The sequence below is a fragment of the Psittacula echo genome (genome assembly GCF_963264785.1).
Source record: "Psittacula echo genome assembly, chromosome: 2".
In the NCBI taxonomy this organism is placed as follows: Eukaryota; Metazoa; Chordata; class Aves; order Psittaciformes; family Psittacidae; genus Psittacula; species Psittacula echo.
Genome location: NC_137737.1, coordinates 38000359 through 38022463, shown reverse-complemented (window position 1 = coordinate 38022463; position 22105 = coordinate 38000359). Strand labels below are relative to the sequence as shown.

The window sequence follows — 22105 nt, the reverse complement described above, 5'->3', positions numbered from 1 at the left end:
TAGCCAACTACCTTATTGCAAACTGGACCTGACATATTCCAGATTCAATCAAGTCTTTCTCTTCATCATTCTACTGATGAAGTCTAAGTAACTCTTTAAGGGCCAAAACCAAGGTCTTGTGAAAAAACACACACATAAATGAAACTCCTTGCACAGATCCCTAGATGTCAATTTTCTAGGCTGTTTACAGCTATTTCAGTGGGAATTAGCCTCATAAAAGTTTTTCCAAGTCCAGTTTAGTATGGAACAAGAAATAACTGTAAGAGATTAAAGCTAAAAAAAAATAATGAGAAACAGAGAGTGCCTCTCTCATTTTTTGGATGTGACAGAGGATGTGTAACAGTTGCAACAAACCAGCTACAGAAGACACGCAATCTCCTTTTCTTAGTGGCTCATTGTAAAGACAAAGTATTTTTCTAAATTATAAGTTTAGTTAGCCTGACTTAGGTTCAGAACAAGGATAACTGCATGAAATGCAGTGGCATGTTTAATGGGGCAGTGGAACACATCTAATTTTAGTCATCTGAAAATTAGATGTCAATTTTGGTTGCCTAACTCTGTAGCCAGTGACAAGACAGAGAGATGTCGTCAGAGGATTCTTTATCTAGCTGATTTGAAACACCTTTTCTGCCTTCCTTCTGATCTGGATAGTGGAGAATGGTCAAAGTATGCCTTGAGACTTGGGGGTGTGCAAACACATTTAGGCAATGCCAGGGCTGCAGGGCTTTTAGCTCCTCCTTGCTCCTTAATAAATCCTGCTTGCTATGCCTGAACCTCCCTTCAGTCAGTTCACCAGTAGTAAAATATGCAGATTCTCAACAAAATTTCTCACCAAGGAAGTACAATTTAAACATTCACTCTAACAGTGATGATAGCTCCAGGTGCCAGGCAATGAAGGCAAGGAGATGAAGGATGAGAGAACTGGAAGGACTTCTAGCTGATGGCCAAAAATAACAAGGTATTTCATCAGGCTCTTTCTCATTTCTTTACCCTTCTAGACCTCTCAATTTCTTCTGATGTCCTTGTAGAGGTGCAGCTTCAGCAGGAAGGGAACACCATCACTCTATAAAGCAGGGATATGGGGTTTCTCAAGCTGAGGAGGGAATTGAATTCACGTCTTCCAGTCATGAATTCTCTAATCACCAGACTGGCAGCTCTAGCATCTGCCACTGAATATTGAATAAATAAAGTCTTTACGTCTTTCCACTAATGCTTTAGGATCCTTTTAAATAATTTTTAGATTCTACCTTCTGAGAGGGTGGAAATATTCTCACTTAATCCTGATTTGGGTGCATCTCTTCCTGATAAGGGATAGTCCTCACACACTACCCTGATGGTTAGTACAAGTCAATTTGCCTGAGGTACCTCATTGTCTTGGTATGCTGTACAGGGAGCCCAGATACTGAATTTCAGGGTTTGGATAGCAGTCTGAGGTCAGACGCTTAAGATGTGGGTGTTGCAGCACTCATCAACTTTATTATGTCAAGCATATATTTCCATTTTTAGGCATCTAAAATGAAGGAAAAGAGCTTGTTCAGAACCACTCAAACAACAACTATTTAACAGAGAAGGCAAAACATGGCTTTGTGTACTAAGGCAGCACCCCATTACAGTGTGGCTGCCATGTTTCTGTTCCCTTTCAGCTTTCTGAGATTAAAACTAGATTTTTCTCCCTTCTAACTATTAAAGTTCACACAGTCAGGGGTGCCAAATGCAAATATCTGGATCTGTCTAAAAGTCAAGGGAGAAAAAACACAATTATATTCAATAACATTGAAAGAAAAGAAAATAAGCTTCAAACCTCTTGGGAACTTTGCACACCCTCCATGAGTGTTTTTATATTACTGCCTCCCCAGGCTCTCCCAGAAGGAGATTTTTATCGCTCTGAGAAACTCTCAATATAGGCTGAAAGAATGAGCTGAGTTCTATGTCCAACAGTGCTGTAAGGGCCCAAAGAGCTTGGAGCCTGGAAGGATGTCACAAATCAGACAGATGGTACAGATTCATCATTTAGAAATGAAGTTTTGAAACAGATGTTTTACTAGCCAACTCCTGAGTCTTATATTTAAAAGTACCAGTCAGAGTTCAAAGAACATGGGGCAAGATCTCCTTGGATCTCCCCCTCATGACTCAGAAATACCATGATTACACAAATGGGAACATAATATAGCCCTAACAAGACGCAACGTAACATAACCATGTAAGGTTGTTTCTCTTTTACACGAATCAGGCTGTTACTTGCTTGATCAGCAAATCTGAATCCAAAAGTCAGCTATACTAGAGGGTTCATATTTACAGCCAGGCTTTGAAGTTAATCCAAAAAAGTCTGTGATTCTTCCTGGCCTTTGCACAGTGTCTGTCTCTGTCTTTGTTGGCTGGTTGGGAAATTTGGGCCGCTTTGTTTACTCAAACATGTCTAATCATTGCATGTCATTTAACTGTTGTATGTTATGGGAGTCTGGGTTTTAAGGTGACAGATTACAACTGTCAAGAGGCAAAGGGGTCAGCTGTTGTCAGTTAAACTAAGTGGAAGAGGAAGGAGTCACTCAATACAGGACTGATCTTTTGTGGCAACAAAATATGCAGACTGATCCATATAACTTCGATGAGAAATGTGAATGATTTCATCCTAGCATTAATCAATCACTTTCAATAAAATTCTTCTCAGGTTTGTATTAGCATATCTATGAGGAGAAAATGTGTAATGACAGTGTGTTCTCAGCTTTAATGAGCACAATTTCTTCTGCAGATCATCATGTCTTCATTTAGATTATAACACTCTTGAGGAATGTTGTATTTTGCTATTATCCTGCTTTCTTTAGTATATGAAAATTTTGTACATTAGTTGAATGCGCTAAAGAGTTTGGGATATTGCTGTAGAGACAGCAATTTTTACTCTTAAGTTTCTTTGCAAAACCATGATTGTGAAGTTCAGTCTGGCCCTTCAATCTTCCTTCCTGGTTCAGAACCACCATATCCTGATTATTTGACTGTGTTTCATTCCTCAGATTGAATCTGCAGATTTCAGCCTAGCTAACAGCAGTTGCTTTTTAGGTATACTTTAGTTTACTTTTGGAATAACCTTAGGAACTAGGAAGTTTACAGGCTTACTAAGAGCAGATGATGCCCTTTTTAGGAAACTAATCATGCTCTACAGTCTTTTATGGCAATGGCTGTATAACTTAATTTTAAAAGGGGCTGTGAAAAAGGGAACTGTTTTGAGGTGAGTGGGAGGAAGGGAACCAGATCCCATCACACTATTTGCTCTCTCTTCTCAGTATCTAAGTTTGCATGTGAAGCAGGGGCCGTGTTATTCTGGCAGCTTCTGCGACACAAATGGGAGGATGCAGCGGTTCTCTGGGGACTACCTTTTTTTTACTTAGAAAAAAAATGCTGGTGATTTACGTGGAGTTTTTGAGCCTTTACAAGGCCCGCAAGTTACTATTTGAAGGAAACAGAAATGTTTCCTCAGGATAGAGATGAAAGGTAAAATCACAGCCCATAAAAAGCCTTGTCTGATAGCAAGTGTATGTAAGGACAGTGGAATAAGCAAAAGATGTTTTTGTAGGAGTGTTTGCCATGAGGCCTCTGCACCCAGGGGGTCTGTGGGATGGCTCATCCTTTTCCCTACCCACATGTTGCTGTAAGATTCCACTTCTGCCTTGAGCTCAAGGGAAGTTTGGTTAGTGTTTTCAAAGAATAATTCTGTCTCCAGCCTAAATTCTCTATCCATGGATGGAATTGGGGAAGCACCAGGAAAATCAGTGAGAGAGATATCTTGTTCTCTCATTAACTGCCATTTATAAGACACATAGGGAACTTAAGTAGATTATTTTAATTCAGAGTGGGAATAAAAGCCATAAATTTGATGCACTGCCCTTCGAGCCACATAAAATAACAAAAGGAGGAAGTCAACAAAGAAATTTGCCTTTATGTCAAACAACCCTTGTTATTTGAAAAAGCAAAATAAGCAAAAAATAAAACTGTGTGTCCAAAAATGCTGTATTATGCTGGACTTGATTGTTTATGTGGAATGAAGGCTAGAAAGAAATACCTCTGGCTCTGGGTTGAACTAGATGGAGGGTTTAAGGTGTGGACTAGCTTTGTTTTCATTCATTGTTATCTAAAATAATGTCAAAATGTCAACAAGAGCAGAACATGAGACACTTGCTAGATGAGCTAAAGTATAGGTAACGTTAGGTATGTGAAGAAATAGCATCTTAAATCGATAACTTAAAATCTGTATATTAAAGTCTCCTGAAATCACAACAAAATATCTGCCTCTATTATAATTTAAAATTTGATAAAATTAATGTAAAAGACATAATATGTGAAGTTTAAGAAGTTAGAGATGAAGGGTCTTGATTTTCAGAGGAGCTATCTTTGGTCACAGATACATATGGGTGGACATACCCTCTTGTTACAGATAGCACAAGTACTTTTTGACCATGCACAGTCATATATATATACATTTTTCTAACAAATTAAACAAGAACAAATAGTTGTATGACCTCTACTCTCAGCATTTATGCAAGCTACTCTATATTGGCAGTAGTTCATGTTTCTGGAGGTACGGGTCGAAGAAAGAAAGCTAATGAATTCCCAAAGCATATATTTAAAAGGTAACACCATATTGCTTACCCTCTTGTCTAAAATGTGCCAGACTCCAGCAGACACAAAAGGAAACAAGTTTTAATCAAGCAGGGCCAATACTGCTGTAACAATACTAAACTCCAAATGCAGCAGACGTAAGTTCTGGGGGGAAAATTCCACCAAAGTGTGCAGCTTGTGATAGAGAAAGTACATGCCCTTCAGTTAGGGTGACTTCACTGGGCTACACCTAACCAGAAAAAAAAGTATTTCGGAGAAGCTGAAAATGTTCCATAGAGGAAATGGAACAAAGTCCTTCTGGAGTGTCTCTCCAGTAGTTAAACTCTTCAAACCTGCAGAAGAACAATGAACTGTCAGACTCCTTTAAGCTGCTAAAAGTTTTGTTCCTCCTACCCGTAGTCTATCTAGTCTATCTGTGGGCCGGATTTGTCCCTGCATTTTAGTCTAGTATCTGACTCGAATGCTTCCATATCCTTTAACGATGCTTTGGGGAAACTTAGGTTTTTGCGTGAGCTTCCTGCAGAAACTACCAGCTGGAAGCTGGAAAACTCTCCTTCAAATTATCCAGGTTTTTCCAGCACTTCCCGCATTATTTATGTTTGTCTCAATTGTACTTAGGGAAACATTATACTGAATATTTATTTGGAACACTTTCCGTCATTTCTGGATGCTTCTGTGTCTCACAACTGTTAAAGAAAATAAAGGCTTCAGTTCAAAAATCTGTTTATAAAATAGAAGTATGTAGAGAAAGAGAAGCCTTAATAAACATACCAGCAGGGATCTACCACCCACACAACACAGGGAATGGCCGTGTTTTGCCTCCTTACCAAGATACTGGCAAGCTACTGTCTCAGCAACGTGCTCAAGAGCAGGCTCTGCTGTTCTAACACAAGAGGAACCTCAAAAGACCAGTGTAGCTAGGGCTGGGCTCCCTACTGCTGGTCATTAGGCACTGACAATCATAAATACCAAATTCCTCCTTCGCCTTCCTCCAAGCCATAATGAAGTCCTCAGCTTGAATTGCAAACCACAGGTTCTGCTGCTTCCAGTAAATACTGAATATTTAAGCATACACTATTTAAAAAATGGTACGGTAAAGAAATGTTGTTTCTCACAAATGACTTGAGAATTACAAATAAGGCTATGGCAGAGACAGCTGCATGTATCTCCATGGTGTTGGTACAAGTAAAAACCCTGTTTGCAACTGCTGCTGACCACAGTCATTGTTTTAAAGCCCTTTGCCACAAACACATAATTCTGTGAATGCCAGAAAAATACTCTTGAATGTTTTATAGTCTCCATTTCTGTAAAGCAATGGAGATGTGAAGCATTTCCAGGAGCCTAATGAAGGGTTAAGAAGAGTTGATAGCTGTGGGCACAACCCAAGGTTATTAACCCCAGCCAAGCATTAATCCACAGGAAGTACCCTTCTCTCATGTTCTTACTGCTGATATAAGCTGAAAATTAAATAAGCCATGTATAGTAGGTGAAACAATTTATTTTTCCGAGTGCTGTGTTTGCTTTATATGATGCTTCAAGAAAGTTAATGCCTTTACTGTAGCCTAGCCAATCAGGCTGCTATGTCGAATGTCTACTTCTTTAATAATATAACATATCCTGCTCTCTCCATAACAGATTACTTTTATAAATCATATAAATCATATGCAAAATCCTACTTAATATGAATTGCTTAGAATTGAAAACATACATCTTTTTCAGGCTTTTTCCTGAATGCAGATCATTCCACAACTACAGAAGCATGCTGGTGCTTTGTGTGAGAAGTCTTTTGCTGTAGAGTAAAAGATGAAGAATGACTTGAGTCTGAAAATGGAAAATAATTACTGTGATGAGGAAAAATTACTTTTTTTAAGACTATCTCATAGATGTTCAGCACCATGAGTGTATAAAAAATATTTATTTGCCAAGTGCAATATTAAATTGGTCTAATTTTTCATTTCAAACACTCTTGATTGATAGAAAAGGTAGTTGGCTTTCTTGAGATGCTGTCTATGTTAAGGATCTGACTTTACTATCCCTATGCAGTTATTTGAAGAAGTTTTCTTCATATTGCTCATTCCTAATGTAACCCCAAGAAGAGGTTAAATATTCCAATAATAAACATTCAGCTGCTCTCAGTATTTTAAAAGGACAAAATTATGGCATAGCCAAATGAGTTCCAGAAGGCACTAAATGTGCTGGCTTCATGTCACCAGTAAACACTTACATATTTATAGAGAAAACTAGCTTTTTGAAAAGAAGACATAATGGACAAGGCCAATACCAGAACTATAACCCTGGACCGCAAGAGAGCAGCCCTCAGCTGAAAATATGCCTTCAGGGAAAATATGGCTCTTCTGCTGAATGGGACACAGAAAAGGCTGGGTTACTCAATGCCTCCTTCTCTTTGGTCTTTGCTGGTAAAATCTGCGTATAGTAATACGAGGCTTCTGTGACCAAAGGCAAAACCTGCAGCAATCAACATTTGCCTTTGGTGGAGGAATATCAGGTTAGGGGAACATTAAAACAAATTGGACATTAAAAAGTCCAAAGGACCTGATGGGATACACCTACAAGCGCTGAGGGAGCTGTCAGTGTGAGATCACTCTCAATCATCTTTGAAGTCATGGTGACTGGGAGAAGTTCATGAGGACTGGAAGAAAGCAAATGTCACACCTGTCTTCAGGAAGAAGGATCGAGAGAACTACAGGCCAATCAGCCTCACATCAATCCCTGATAAAGTGATGGAGAAAAAAAACTGGAAGCCATTTGCAAACATTTGAAGGACAAGGAGGTGATGGGGAGTTGACAGTGTGGATTTATGAAGGGGAAATCATGACAACCTGATAGCCTTCTGTGATAATTGAGGTTCATCTTGGAGGACAAGTGGAGAGCAGTCATGGTTTTGTATCTGGACTTCAGCAAGGTTTTTGACACTGTCAAAATGAATGAAGATAGGTGGTCAGAGCTGCGGATTCAAAACTGAACTGCCAGGCTTGAAGTGTTGGGGTCAGCAGCATGAAGTTGGCTGGAAGTCTGTCAGTAATAGTATATCCCAGGGGTCAATACCAGGGCCAGTACTGTTTAACAGCATTAATTACTTTGATAATGGGACAGGATACGCTTTCAGCAAGTTTGCAGATGACAGAACAGTGGAAGGAGTCATACACCAGGTGGTTGCACCGCCCTTCAGTAGAGGCTGGAGAAGTGGGTTGGCAGGAATTTCACAAAGTGTGACAAAGGGAAATGCAAAGTCCTATATCACAGGGGGAATAACGCAGTACATTAGTACAGGCTGGAGGCCAGCCAGCTGGAAGGCAGTGTTCTAGCAAAGGATCTTGGGGTCCTGGTGGACACCAAGTTGAACATCAGCCCGGTGTGTCTGCCCTTGCACCAAAGAAAGTTCACAGCCTCTTGGGCTGCATTAGGAAAAGCATTGCCACCCGGTTGAGGGAGGTGACTCTTTCTCTCTACTCAGCAATGGTGAAACAGATCTAGAGTGCTGTGTCCAGTCCTGGGCTCTCTGGGACAAGTGAGACATGGACATACTGGGTCAAGTCCAGCCAAGGGCCACAACAATGATTAAGGCCTTGGAGCACCTGAAACACGAGGAGAGGCTGAGACATACGGGATTGTTCAGTCTGGAGAAGAAAAGGCTCGGGCAGGATCTTAGCAGTGTGTATAAACATCTGATATAGGAGGGAGTTAAGAAGACAGAGCCAGGCCTTCTCAACGATATCCAGTAACAGGACAAGAGGGAACAAGCACAAATTAAAATATAGGAAATTCCATTTAAACATTAAAAGAAATTTTTTACTGTGGCAGTCGTCAAACACTGGAACAGGTTACCCTAGAGTTTGTGGAGTCTCTGTTCTTGGAGGTATTCAAAATCCAAATGGACATGGCCCTGAACATACTGCTATAGTTGACCCTGTTCTGAGCATCTGACTGGAGTAAGACAATGTCCAGAGGTGCTTCCCAACCTCAGCAGTTCTCTGAAAACTTTTAGTAGGGCTATTGTAATCCAGCTGTATCCAAGTTGGCTCCCAGGTTTAGGTTATGCTTATTTCAGGTCATTTTCACATCACAAACCTTTCTCCCTCAATGAAGAAAAGAAACAGTAGCCTAAATTATCATGGGGTCTTCTTACTTCAGTTGTTGATCTACAAAACAGTGAATCAGTAACCAGAGAGTGTGTCAAATTCTGAACATCATTTTTCAGAAAGGGTTGGGACAGTTAGCAAAAATGATTAAGGGCTTTGAAAATATTCTCACACAAGAGATGAAAATTGTGTAATTCAAGGAGTATAATGTAAAGCGATATGATAGGCATAACTCCCAGCCCTCTGTATTCCAGTGGACATATTAACACTTGACTACCTAACACTTTTTAGAGCATATCAAAGCACTTTCAGAGATCTATATCACTACCCCAGCTTTACATAGGATGGCATGTATGAGATGAGTTGCATGTAGTGCCACCCAAAAAATCAGTTGTAGAGGTGGAATTAGAAGCAGGATTGTTGCCTTCCAGAAGAGCATGGTACCCACTCAGCCATCTGTCTTTGGGATAAAAACAAAGAAGAAAAGGACGTAGCTGGAGTGCAGGATCATCTGTCTGTAACAAGACAATATTTGGTTGAAATTGAAACATGTCAAATTCAAAGTGAACTAAAAGATTTACTTGATACCTGATGTGCTTAACCTTCAAAACTGACTCCAGTTAAATATCAATGATGCAAAGAGCTCAGCAGGATTCGAAATATGTGTGTGGAAAATATTTGTATCCATTGTAGTAAATGTTGCAACTTAAGATTCTTTTAGGGAACATGCACTTTCACATGTCAGCACTTATCCCAGATCGTTCCAGATTTAAGCAGCCTTTTTTCCAGTGGACATGCCGGGACTTCCTTGTCATTTCAAGGCACTTCACACAGAGAGGGAGATTATTGCCAAGGTTAGAAGAGCACGATGAGACACAAGTGGTCAGATGTAGTGTGTCAGTGCCAACCTGGCTTCCAAATGAGGTGAAAACACTAATTAAAAGTCACAGCATGAGCTATATAATGTAGCACTTTTAAGTCATTCTGAACCAGGGAGAGTGATGCCTAATTGAATAATGTTTATAAATACAGGCAAGCATAAATAAACCACACAGAACTGGCAGAGCAATACTTCTTTTATTTTTTTTTTTTTTTTATGTCTGCACATCTTTGGGTTTGTTGAAGTGCTTAATGAGGGCTATATAGGTATTTATACATATATATAAGTTAAACAATGACTTTTATACATTCCTATTGCAGTTGCATAATGTAGTAAAAAAGCAAAGGGAGTTCTTCTGGGGGTTTTGAGCTCTACTGCAAAAAGAAATCAATCATACTCTAAGCGAAGTGCAAAGATGTTTGTTCCTATTGTTGTTCTTTGATGGGAAGGCACAGCCATTCCTTTGATGCCATCAGAAGCTCTACCAGCCTGATCTCAAGATGGGCCAGAAATCTTCTGAAGATACCTGCATTTGTTTTGAGTTTGGTGAGCAGAGGCAAGGTTTTAAAACATAGACACCCCATAAACCTCCCCCCTGCTTCAAACTCACCAATCTCTTATTTCAGACAGAACTATGAGAAACAACTGTGTGTGTCTTTCTGCATATCTAACGTTTCCACATATGAACATGAAATCTTTGTTGTTCAGCTTTATGCTGTATGATGTATTTGTCTCATGGACACATATAGATCCCAGGATGACTGCACTCTTTACCAAAAAAAGCCATCTTTGCCTTAAGAAATCAGTGCTCTGTATTTTTTCTCTTGTTTCTCGTAATGCTTTTAAGTATAAACATGGGTTTTAATAATTTCCTTTCTTTTTTATTGAATTTCAGAGAAAGAATGATCTCTATACTCTGTCTTCCAATGTGTCCTTCAAAGTTAAGAGCATGCCATATAAAGTACAACCAACAAAGCTCCCTGAGGGAAGCATAGCCGTGAGTAACTGAAAATGGTGTCTTTGTGTGAAGCACGTATATTTGGTCATTCTGATCACAGCTGTGAGAGTTTTTATAGATGAAAATACTGAGATCAGTCTTTCGTGTGTTTCTAGTGTAAATTCCTGAAATAATACCTCAAGGAAATACCTTTATTGCTTTCTGTGGAAGTTGATGATATATGATACTAATTCCATTTTAAAATAGTCTCTTGCTGCACTAATGTGCAAAGTGCTTTATTGCAGTCAGGGTGGATTTTTCACCCAGAAGAAAACAACGAAACTGTTAAAGCAAGTATCTAGTTACCTTGTTCAGGGTAAAAAAAAAATCTGGAGGAAATTTTTGTGCAGAATCCAAAAACCTTGTTTCTGTCAGGTTTAGAGATCCTGCTCTTCTCCCAGTCAGCAGTAATGGATTATTTCTGGCAACTTCTCTCTCATCTGTATTAAACTTCTTTGATACCCTGATTTTCAGAAAGGAGTCGGTGCCTCTCTAGGGTTTCCACCTCACGGCACATCAGGTGCAAGATATGAAATTACCTGGTAACCTCTACAGATGTAATAGGTAGGTAGGTAGGTAGGTAAGTAGATAAGTAAGATAGATAGATAGATAGATAGATAGATAGATAGATAGATAGATAGTAAGTAAAGTATCTATTTGCAGAGCAAGATTTGTATGGCCATGAGTTATTACATAAAAAATTAATCTTGGAGGTGTAAGTTTAATTTAGTTGTTTACTGGTGCCAAAGCATTGATTCTGGGAGCAATTTAAAGGAACTTGCTTCTTATGGTGTTTTATACCATGGTAAAAATTCACTCTGTTTTGTCCTTACTGATAAAAATAAGTAAAATATGAGTGCATAATTTGATTCTAATATAAGAGTAACCTGAAATTTGAAGACTTACTGTTCTCATCTTTCTAAAGATTTATCATTTACAGTCCTTCTTTTAAAAGGTAAGCTCAGTACAAACTTTTCCAAGTTAAATCGTGGTGCAAATGCATTTTATCAGTCTGTTGAGATGTTGTAGTAGGGAGCAGAATATTTTCTTACGTGGAAAAGCAACATAATAATACACACTACTGCTTACTTTGAATATATTTGCTTACTTTTGAATATATTTTAGAGAATACAAGCTATATGGATTGAACAAGCCCAGATTTAATGGTTGATTGATACTTACTCTGGGAAGATATAAGGTGAAATCTTGGTCCTGTAGGCTCAGTGACTCCAACCACTAATTATGATTTCACCAGAGAGATTTGATGCTTAATGCAGTACTCATCCAGAAAGGTTCAAAGGATCCAAGCTGACAGATATACTCAGGCTCTTTTTATTTTCTTGCAGCATGTGTTCCATACCAGAAACACATGTTGTGCAGAACTCTGTCGATAGTGGTGCCTTCATGTGGACTGAAGTGCTTTACCCCAGGTGATAGCCTGCTGTTCTCAAAAAGTGTCAGATGATCTACCAAATGATCAGATAAGCATTTTATTCTCTTACTCCAGCCAGTATAATGCTTGTTATTTGCTGCAGATGATTTACAGTAAAATGCCTGTAATGGCAACTGGAAAATGTTGAAAAATGATAGTGCTTTTATGTTGTTTCATATCTGGACATGGCAGTAGATGCTTGCCAGCTCTACAACTTGATGTGTTATATGCACAAGCTCTTTTGATGTTCCACTTGCAAGAAGAAATATTTGCTTGAAGTTGGGCAATGCTCAATATTTTTGCTCCTTCTGAAAAAGATCATTGGTTGTATTTTAAAAGTTTCCAAAGATTTATTTGGAAGTTTATGGGTTTCTTTCAGACAATGCAAGGGTGGAAGTGGAATAAATATTTTAATATCTTAAAATTAATTGTCAAAAGTATATATCTAATAGTCATCTTGAACTTTAGCATTTATATAGTGTAGATAACATATTCTAAAACAATACAGCATATGTCTTTCATTTAACTCATAGAGTACTGGATTCCGATTATGCAGGCTGATATGTATATATAATTTTAATGGTATGAATAATCCTATACACACCAGTAACGAACAGAGTGATGTAGTCGTATTTGCAGCACTGAGGTCTTTATTTCCATCATCATAGAATATAGGTCTATATATTGACAGAGGGTCATAGAATCATAGAATAGTTAGGGTTGGAAAGGACCTTAAGATCATCTAGTTCCAACTCCCCTGCCATGATACGGAGGTGTGTGAAAGGTTATGTAAATATAAGAAAATTGTAATCTTGTATAGTAAGACCATAGAGTTAAAGTGGCATCAAACAGAAAATTAGCTTGGAACTTATTGGATCTTAAACCAGAATCTACTGACATCAATAAAAGTGTTTCTATTAATTTTGATAGGCTTGGGATTACAGCTATATATTGTACAACTGGCTGGATTTCCTTGCTAACAGTTCTACCATTCAAGAGAAAATTGACACTTTTTCTTAGTGGTTTTATGATAAAAAATGCTATCCTAGTTGATGAGTTTCATGTGCAAGGTGAAAGTACTTGTTATAATAAAAAATACAGAGTTAGAATAAGCAATAGTTTGTTCCCTTTTAATTTCACAGTATCACAGTATCACAGTATGTTAGAGATTGGAAGGGACCTCAAAAGATCATCTAGTCCAATCCCCCTGCCAGAGCAGGAACACCTAGATAAGGTTACACAGGAATGTGTCCAGGCGGGTTTTGAATGTCTCCAGAGAAGGAGACTCCACAACCTCCCTGGGCAGCCTGTTCCAGTGTTCTGTCACCCTCACTGAGAAGAAGTTTCTTCTCAAGTTTAAGTGGAACCTCTTGTGTTCCAGTTTATACCCATTACCCCTTGTCCTATCATTGTTTGCCACTGAGAAGAGCCTGGCTCCATCCTCGTGACACTCCCCCTTTATATATTTATATACACTAATAAGGTCACCCCTCAGTCTCCTCTTCTCCAAACTATAGAGACCCAGCTCCCTCAGCCTTTCCTCATAAGGGAGATGCTCCACTCCCTTAATCATCTTAGTTGCCCTGCGCTGGACTCTCTCCAGCAGGTCCCTGTCCTTCTTGAACTGAGGGGCCCAGAACTGGACACAATATTCCAGATGCGGTCTCACCAGGGCAGAGTAGAGGGGAAGGAGGACCTCTCTCGACCTACTGACCACCCCCCTTCTAATACACCCCAAGATGCCATTGGCCTTCTTGGCCACAAGGGCACAGTGTTGGCTCATGGTCATCCTGCCGTCCACTAGGACCCCCAGGTCCCTCTCCCCTACACTGCTCTCTAACAGGTCGTTCCCCAACCTATACTGGAACCTGGGGTTGTTCCTGCCCAGATGCAGGACTCTGCACTTTCCCTTGTTATATTTCATCAAGTTTCTCCCTGCCCAACTCTCCAGCCTGTCCAGGTCCCGCTGGATGGCAGCACAGCCTTCTGGCGTGTCAGCCACTCCTCCCAGCTTAGTGTCATCAGCAAACTTGCTGACAGTACACTCAATTCCCTCATCTAAATCATTGATGAATATATTAAATAATACTGGTCCCAATACTGACCCTTGAGGCACTCCACTAGATACAGGCCTCCAACTGGACTCCGCCCCATAGACTACAACTCTCTGGCTTCTGTCCTTCAGCCAGTTCGCAGTCCATCTCACTACCTGATCATCCAGGCCACACTTCCTCAATTTAGCTATGAGGATGCTGTGGGAGACTGTGTCAAATGCTTTGCTGAAGTCAAGGTAGACCACATCCACCGCTCTGCCATCATCCATCCACAATGTTATTTCCTCATAAAAGGCTAGGAGGTTGGTCAAGCATGACTTCCCCTTGGTAAAGCCATGTTGACTGCCTCTCATACCCTCTTATCCTTGACATGCCTTAAGATGGCATCAAGGATAAGGTGTTCCATCACTTTTCCAGGGATGGAGGTGAGGCTGACCGGTCTATAGTTACCCGGGTCCTCCTTCTTGCCCTTTTTGAAGACTGGAATGACATTTGCTTTCCTCCAGTCCTCAGGCACCTCTTCCGTTTCCCAAGACTTGGTAAAGATGATGGAGAGTGGTCTAGCAATGACTTCCGCCAGTTCCCTCAGCACCCGCGGGTGCATCCCATCTGGACCCATGGATTTATGGATGTCCAGATTGCTCAACTGGTCCCTAACCCATTCCTCATGGACTAAGGCAAACTGCTCCAGTGACCTGACTTCATCTGAGGTCTCAGGAGTACAGGGCTCTTCAGGACTGCCTCCGGCAGAGTAGACTGAGACAAAGAAGGCATTCAATAACTCTGCCATCTCTGTATCTTCTGTCACCAGGGCACCCATCCCATTCACCAGTGGGCCAACCTTGCCTCTGGTGTTAGTTTTATCAGCTATGTATTTGAAAAAGCTCTTTCTGTTGTCCTTGACCCCTCTCGCCAGATTTAATTCTAAGGAGGCCTTAGCCATCCTAGCTGCCTTCCTACATCCTCTAGCAGCAGCCTTATATTCCTCCCGAGTGGCCAGCCCCTCCTTCCATGACCTATAAACTCTGCTCTTCCACTTGAGCATACCCAGCAGTTCCTTATTCAGCCACGCAGGTCTCCTGGCCCTCTTCCTTGACTTCCTACGTGTCGGGATGCTCAGCTCTTGAGCTTGGAATAAGCAATCCTTGAATGCCAACCAACTATCTTGGGCCCCTTTACCTTCAAGCAGCCTTGCCCATGGGATTTCCCCTAGCAATTGCTTGAAAAGGCCAAAGTTTGCCCTGCTAAAGTCCAGGGTTGCAATTCTACTTGCTATTCCACTGGTCCTACCACACAAGATCCTGAATTCCACCATCTCGTGGTCGCTGCAACCAAGGCAGCCCTCAACCTTTACTGCTTCGACCAGAAAATATAAGATTCTTGAGCCAGTTTTGGTGCTTAATAAAATATGCTTGCTTTTCTTAAATATTTGATAGGATCTTCAGAGGGGATGCCTCTAGTCTAAGATTTTGACCAGTGTCCTACAGTGAGTAAAATTGGTTTTAGACTAAGTCTTATAACTCCCTTTTTAGCTATTACACAGTGATAGTACTTTCATTTCAAAAGTGCTTAGATTCCTCATGAAATACAGTTGCACAAGCATTTGTAAAATGTAAATAAAAATGTCAATATTACTTGTAACTCCAAGGTCAAGGGAGCTTTTACATTTTATGTTGAGCATTTTTTCAGCACATACAAAAACGTCATGCTGCAAAGGCTGGATGGGAATGTATAGGAGTACTAAAGAGTTCTTGTTTCTCAGTCTGTGTAAGCAAAAAAGATTAGAGAAAGGTCATCATGGGAAATGAAAGAGGTAGCATTAGAATAATAATCAGTTTAACTACTGTTGCCTAAAATAGCAGATTAAATCATGGAGAAGTTATTTTTGTCTTTTAAAATGTGTCTTTTAAAGAACAAGAGGGGAAAAACAACTTTGTGAGAATCCCATTAGCAGGCACTGAATTGTGACTATAGGTTGGGGGTGTTGGTTGATGAGAAACTTAACACGAGCCGGCAGTGTGCGCTCACAGCCCAGAAAGCCAACTGTATCCTGGGCTGCCTTGGGCACCATAGTCTGGTGTAAGGTGTCCCTGCCCATGGCAGGGGGGCTGGAACTAGATGATCTTAAGGTTCTTTCCAACCCAAACCATTCTGTGATTCTGTGTTTGCTCTATTAAAACCTAATTCCCATCTACCCACAAGTGACTGTTGATGAACTGGCAACTTACCATATATGCTCCACTGTGTTATGCTGCCTTGCAGTGGAGTTGAAAACAATTTTGAAGTAACACCAAAATCAGGAGCACAATCAAAACTGTACAAGTATTAGTGGAAAAACCCCTAATGTTTATTTTATCTGCTTACAATGTGCTTCACTGTGGCACATTTTAAAAAAGGGAAATAAAAGCCCCGTATAGAAATGCTTCCGTGAGCAACAAATTACTTTCATGGAACTACAACAATGATCCTGAAGTTAAGAATGTCAGACAGCATCTGTGCTAAGACTAGCTTGGAATTTATTTCCAATAGCAGACAAAGGCTCTGACCATAACTGTCTGGTTAGCTTCACCCTCATCTCAGAGCTTGAGCCAGATGGCATTCCTTGTCAGTCTTTTGCATACAAAAGGTGTGAGACAATCAGCAGTGTGAAAGGCCAAAAGTCAGATGGCTCCTCTCAAGTCTGTGTTCTTTTCACCAGCCTGACAGAGAAGCAACCACTGTTTTCAGTGTCCACTATAATAAGAAGGTTTTCTACTCATGAGTAGAGAGGAAAGCCAACACACATTGAAAGTACGGTGCCAACATGCAACACGTGTGTAAAAATTCCACTTCTTCACATTGGCCACCTTAGATGAAAACAGATAATTCCCCCCAAAAAAATGTTCCCTGGCTCTGATCCTGCAGTACTAAACCTACCACATGGAGAAGATGATAGAACTCCAAGCTGAATAATACAAACTTGTCTTAAATCAAAATCACATGTACAACTGTTGCAGACAGCATGGGGTGGAGGAGGGACAGGCTTCTGTGGAAACACTGAAATGAGGCAAGCAAAACTGAAGGGATGCTTTGTTTCTTTCTTTCCTCCAGCTTCTGCCTCCATGGGTGTTCAGAACTTGCCGTGTTCTGCAATAGAATGCAATTCTATTCACCATGAATTGCATTAGTAGCCCTGCAAGTCTTTATATAGAGGAGCCCAGGGGTGTTATATTCTACTGGTAATGCACACAGGCAGGAGTGAGACTGATGACTACGTATAATCACCTGCTCAGGAAAGAAATCTCAAGCACTTAGCACAACCCTTCCCTTGCTTTCAAAACCTTAAGACAAAGAAGGATTAATGGGAAAAGGGTGTGGGTGCAACAAAATGGCTTTAAGATTTTAGCAGGCAAATATTTCATTAGCCATTGGCTTCACTCCTACAAGGGAAGAGAGATGTGGCAGCTTTGCAGCAGCATTCTGCTTGATACAGGAGACACTTAATTTCTGGTGTCTGTTTTACTCATTGCTGATAATCTAAGGATTATAAGCATGATGCTCTGCACTTCTGTAAGATTACAGTTTCTTGTTTATATTTCAGCATTTGTCAGGCTCCAGCTGAGCTACTTAAATTACACTGTAAGTTGGCTCTACTATCTGTAAAGGCAGAATGACAGAAGGAAGAAGGGAGAGAGGATTCTGAACCCACGCAATACAAGCAAATCTGAGCACTGCTGCACCACTCATAATTGATTACAGTGTGTCCTCAGGAAGACCCAAATGTCTTTATCTGGATCCATGCTGATAGCTGCTCTATGGGTATCACAAGAACAGTTGGGTTGCCTTATTGTTTTTACAGTCTGAGGAAAGAAAACATAACATGCAAATGCAGCAAACACACAGGAAGTGGTGCATAAAACAAGACATAGGGTGGCTACAGAGGTACTTATAGTTGCATACACTACTATCAGCTTTATCCAAAGCCTAATGAAATCCACTGTCCCTAATGAAATAGACTGTTTCCACTGATTTCAGCAGGATGTCAAACATGCTTTGAGGTCTGGATGGACCCTACTGGCTTTTCTCTGGGAGGAATCTGCAGACAGTTCAGATGACCTTTTTCTCTGCCTTTGCATTTTAATGCCAGATACAGTACCACTGAGACACAAGGAGAGCCATTCAAAAACATTTTGTCCTTACTAAATGAGCACTGCTTTTGCTGAATCAATGACACAGAGAGCCTCTGCAGCTCTGCAGTGATTAAGAAGTAACCCAGAGAGCAGGCTGGGGAAGGGAATGGTATCCCTGAAGTGGCAAGATATCTGTTAGGACCCGAGAGTAGGATTTCATGGGGTTAATTGGCTAGCATATTTATTCCTTGTATATGCTATCATTTTGAGGTCTTCTAGAGTCAGAACTATTTACAGCTGCACCAGAATGTAGTACCTTAATATATTTGTTAGATCAATAATGGTATGGCCAGCACTACAAGCACTAAATCTTCTAGGTGCAGATCTATGTTAAAGTGTTGACCTCAAAAGGACTGGACAGTGTCTCAGATTTTAGTGTGTAACCCTCAATGTAAGCTTTGGTAGAAAGCAAATGGTGTCCCACATAGAAAGTTTGTCCCTATTTCAATTATGATCTGTGTCCCATAACAGTGAGGGATATTATAAAAAATATATGCATCAGTAGACCTCACCAGACTGCCATCTTACAGAGTGCTGTGTCAGAGCAGGGGACAGCAGGCTGCACAGATGAAGTAAGTGGAAAGGACTATTCCAAAGTGTCTTCCAATTAAGTACGACAGAGCTGAGAGACAGATCTGCTGGTGCTTGCAGAATTAAAAGTCTGGGAAAGTATGCTGATCATGAGAAAGAGTGAGAGAAAAGGGCTAGATGTTGCAGAAAGGCTGAAATCTGCCATCTTCAAGGAGAAGAGTGAGAGGCACAGAAGTAGATTTAATTTTGAACTGGACTAAGAAGTCGTGTCCAGTCTTCAAACTTAGGATGCTGCTCCATGAATGAAATTGTGCTGAATTTCAGGTGCATCAACCAGTGAGTTAAGAATACAAAAACCCAACAAGCAGAAAGGGAATTTGCAGTGAGTGCAGATCAGAAATTGGGCAATAGCCGAGAAACTTATTAAAAAGAGTAGATTTCCTAGCTGTACCTCAGCCACTGAAGAGGAAGATCACTTGAGAGTTTGTGTAATCAGTTTGCTTTGCAAACCAATTTCATCTTGTCATGAAGAAAATAACTTCCATCTGGCACATACTTATCCTGTTTAAAGGAGACTAGGAGTAAATGAGAGAGGCCCAATGAGAGAGAAAACCCCAGAGAGAAATAATTTCCAAGGCTAACAATAAAGAGGAGATTTTGAAAAAATAAACTAAAACTGAACGGACACCATTGTGGCTGAGGAGCTAAGGAAAGCTTGAACTCATTCCTTCCCACTTGGAAGCAGCAGGGAGAGAGCAAATATTCAATGAGATTAACAAGGAACCTTCCAAGAGGAGTCTTAGAGCGTAGAATAAGTTTGGTACAAGGTACTGAAGAGAGAGCGAGGAGGAGGTTACATATGTGGATGGTCCCAGAAAAAGAAATACAGAAGGGTTATTATTACTCTTTGTTGAGATGAAGGTCTAGAGAGAAGTTATCCAAGTCAATTAAAACCTTTGACAGCTCTTGTTATACACACCTGCCTCTTTCTAGAGCCTTAGGCAATGAGAGTGTTTCATGCCTATATCCCATTTAAATAGTCCATATGCTTGGCTTCTTTTAAGGAGTAGCATCATAGTGTGCATTGGGTTTTATCACAAAGACAATGCACTCTGCTTGAGTTTCATTCTTGGACTGCTTAGCTGATATGCAAGTCTTAGTTAAAAATGTATACTGGTGTGTCAGCAAAAACTAGAATAAGAATAACATACTGGTATCTGTTGTGGTGTGAATTAAGAGTTTGGGCTGAAGTCAACCATTGTTTCTGAGTAATTCAGCATAAGTCAGTCATACTGGCCCAGGCTGTACCAGCATGCAAGTAGAACTTTGTTCCTTGAAGCATCTGCAGAGAAGGGTATTTTTTGCTACTCTGTATTAAGTGAAAATGATTAATATGTCTGACATCACAAGACTTATGTGTATGTGCAAATCCCATTTCTAGTAATTATGAACAAGTGGAAAAGAACTTGCAGTAAATGAAGCCAACATGGAAGAATTTCAAGCAATGTGTATTTCTAATCCTCAAAGATGCCATTGAAGTGAATTCTTATAACCTCTGTAGTCTACTGGCAAATTTGCTTTACTTGCTTAATTTTTGTTCATTTGATGTATCCTTTTCATTTCAGATCAGAACATCTGTCGTTTGGTCCACACCAAATGTCTCCTTTGTAATCCCTTTATGGGTTATAATACTAGCAATACTTCTTGGACTACTGGTACTAGCTATGTTGACCTTAGCCTTATGGAAGGTATGTTGCATTATTACTGTTACTGTTGCCTTACAAAAATGGAAATATACTAGAAGACACTGACAGATCAGAAAAAGGCTGGAATTTTTTCATCTTTAATAGTTTGGAGCAAAAGCAACAACACACGTGTCTTTTTTGTTTTGGCATTTCTGACATGCTAATGACCTTTATGCAGGGAACTTGTTTTCAAAGTCCTCCTTTATTATTGAAATCTGGTTATAAATGGGCATGAAGAGTTTGGCTCTGTTTCCCAAGACCTATGATCCTCTTTTTCAGGATGTTTAGGTTCAAAAAGAAGTGACTTTGTTTTCTCTGAGTACTTCAGGAACTTCCAGTTTTTGTCAGCATGTAACAACACTCCCAGCTTTGAGAATTAGTTTTTAGATTTCCTTTCATATTAGTATGTCATATCTTCTGATTTTAAAGTTTTCTATTTCTGTGTTGGTTGTTAGACTGCATTCACAGGTTCTAAGTTACTGGAAAATGCTGTATCACAGGGAGCCAATGCAGCTTTCAGCCATCCTCTCAGTTCCCATGAAAAAAATAATAATTTCTTAAGTTTTAGGCTATAGCTCATCTGCCTTTAGATGCCTAAAGGTATGGGGTAGGTGTCCAGCCCATGCTAAATTTCCAGATTCGCGTAGTCAGTTAACAACAGCAAAACGCTATGTCTAAAACATGGGAGGATAAAAGGAATTACCTTTTGGTGGTACTCTTCTTTGACCTTTTGTGAAGTCTACATGATTTTCCACCTTTCAACCAAAAGGGTAACTTTTAGACACTTAGAGTTAGGTGAGAGGAATCTCATCCTTCATGATCTTTAGTATAGCTCACAACACTGTCCTGAGCACATTTCCCAACACATATTCCACCTCTATTATTATTACAATTTGTCAATCTAAATATCTTTTCTGAATGAGTGTCTTGCTGAGCTGAAATCAGCAGTTTTCTAATTAGCCGGTGCCAGCATTCAGACCTACTTTACATCTCCTGCAAAGATACCTTTCATATTAGTTGAGTTTTTAAACTCAATGCCTTGCACCTAAAGCTTTCATTTTTCATAGGGAACAATTTGAATAGAAATTAAAAAGCTTCACAGTCTATCAACCTGCCATAGATTTTATCTGACCTTTCAGGTTGGCTGAGTAAAGAATCAAACTGCATTTGAGTCTTCCTGTGGTTGTCTTACCATGATGCCTTTGTTTCTGTTGATTGCTTCCTGCAGTGTGGCTTCTTTGACAGAGCTAGACCTCCTCAAGATGACATGGCTGACAGGCAACAACTGACAAATAACAAGACTACTGATGCATAGAGGAAGAGAGTGACAGTTCAAATCAGAATCCTGCCTGAAACTAGAGACATGATGAGGATTAAATGAAGGATTCCTTCCACAAGTCTTCCTTTGTACCTGCAAGTGACATGGTGTCATAATCTGATCTATGCAATGTTCTGAGAACACACCACATGATGGCCATCCTTGCCAAAAAAAGGAGCTTTATCACTGCCTTATGAACATATTCACCACTGAACAGAATGTTTATCCCGTATTCCAGTCAGTCTACATTTTGGCAGATGCTTTTGAA

General features: G+C 40.1%; 1 protein-coding gene across 1 annotated transcript in view; it reads left to right on the top strand.

Moving 5' to 3' along the window:
- ITGA8 (integrin subunit alpha 8) overlaps positions 1-21834 on the top strand; it is a gene marked incomplete at both ends in the record, with an annotated part of 110809 nt that extends 88975 nt beyond the window's left edge. The window contains 3 exons of the mRNA XM_080610454.1: positions 10487-10588; positions 20400-20522; positions 21748-21834. Of these exons, the coding sequence (XP_080466580.1) occupies positions 10487-10588; positions 20400-20522; positions 21748-21834 (312 nt within the window). The remainder of the gene's footprint in view (positions 1-10486; positions 10589-20399; positions 20523-21747) is intronic.
- Between the last annotated feature and the right edge of the window lie 271 nt (positions 21835-22105).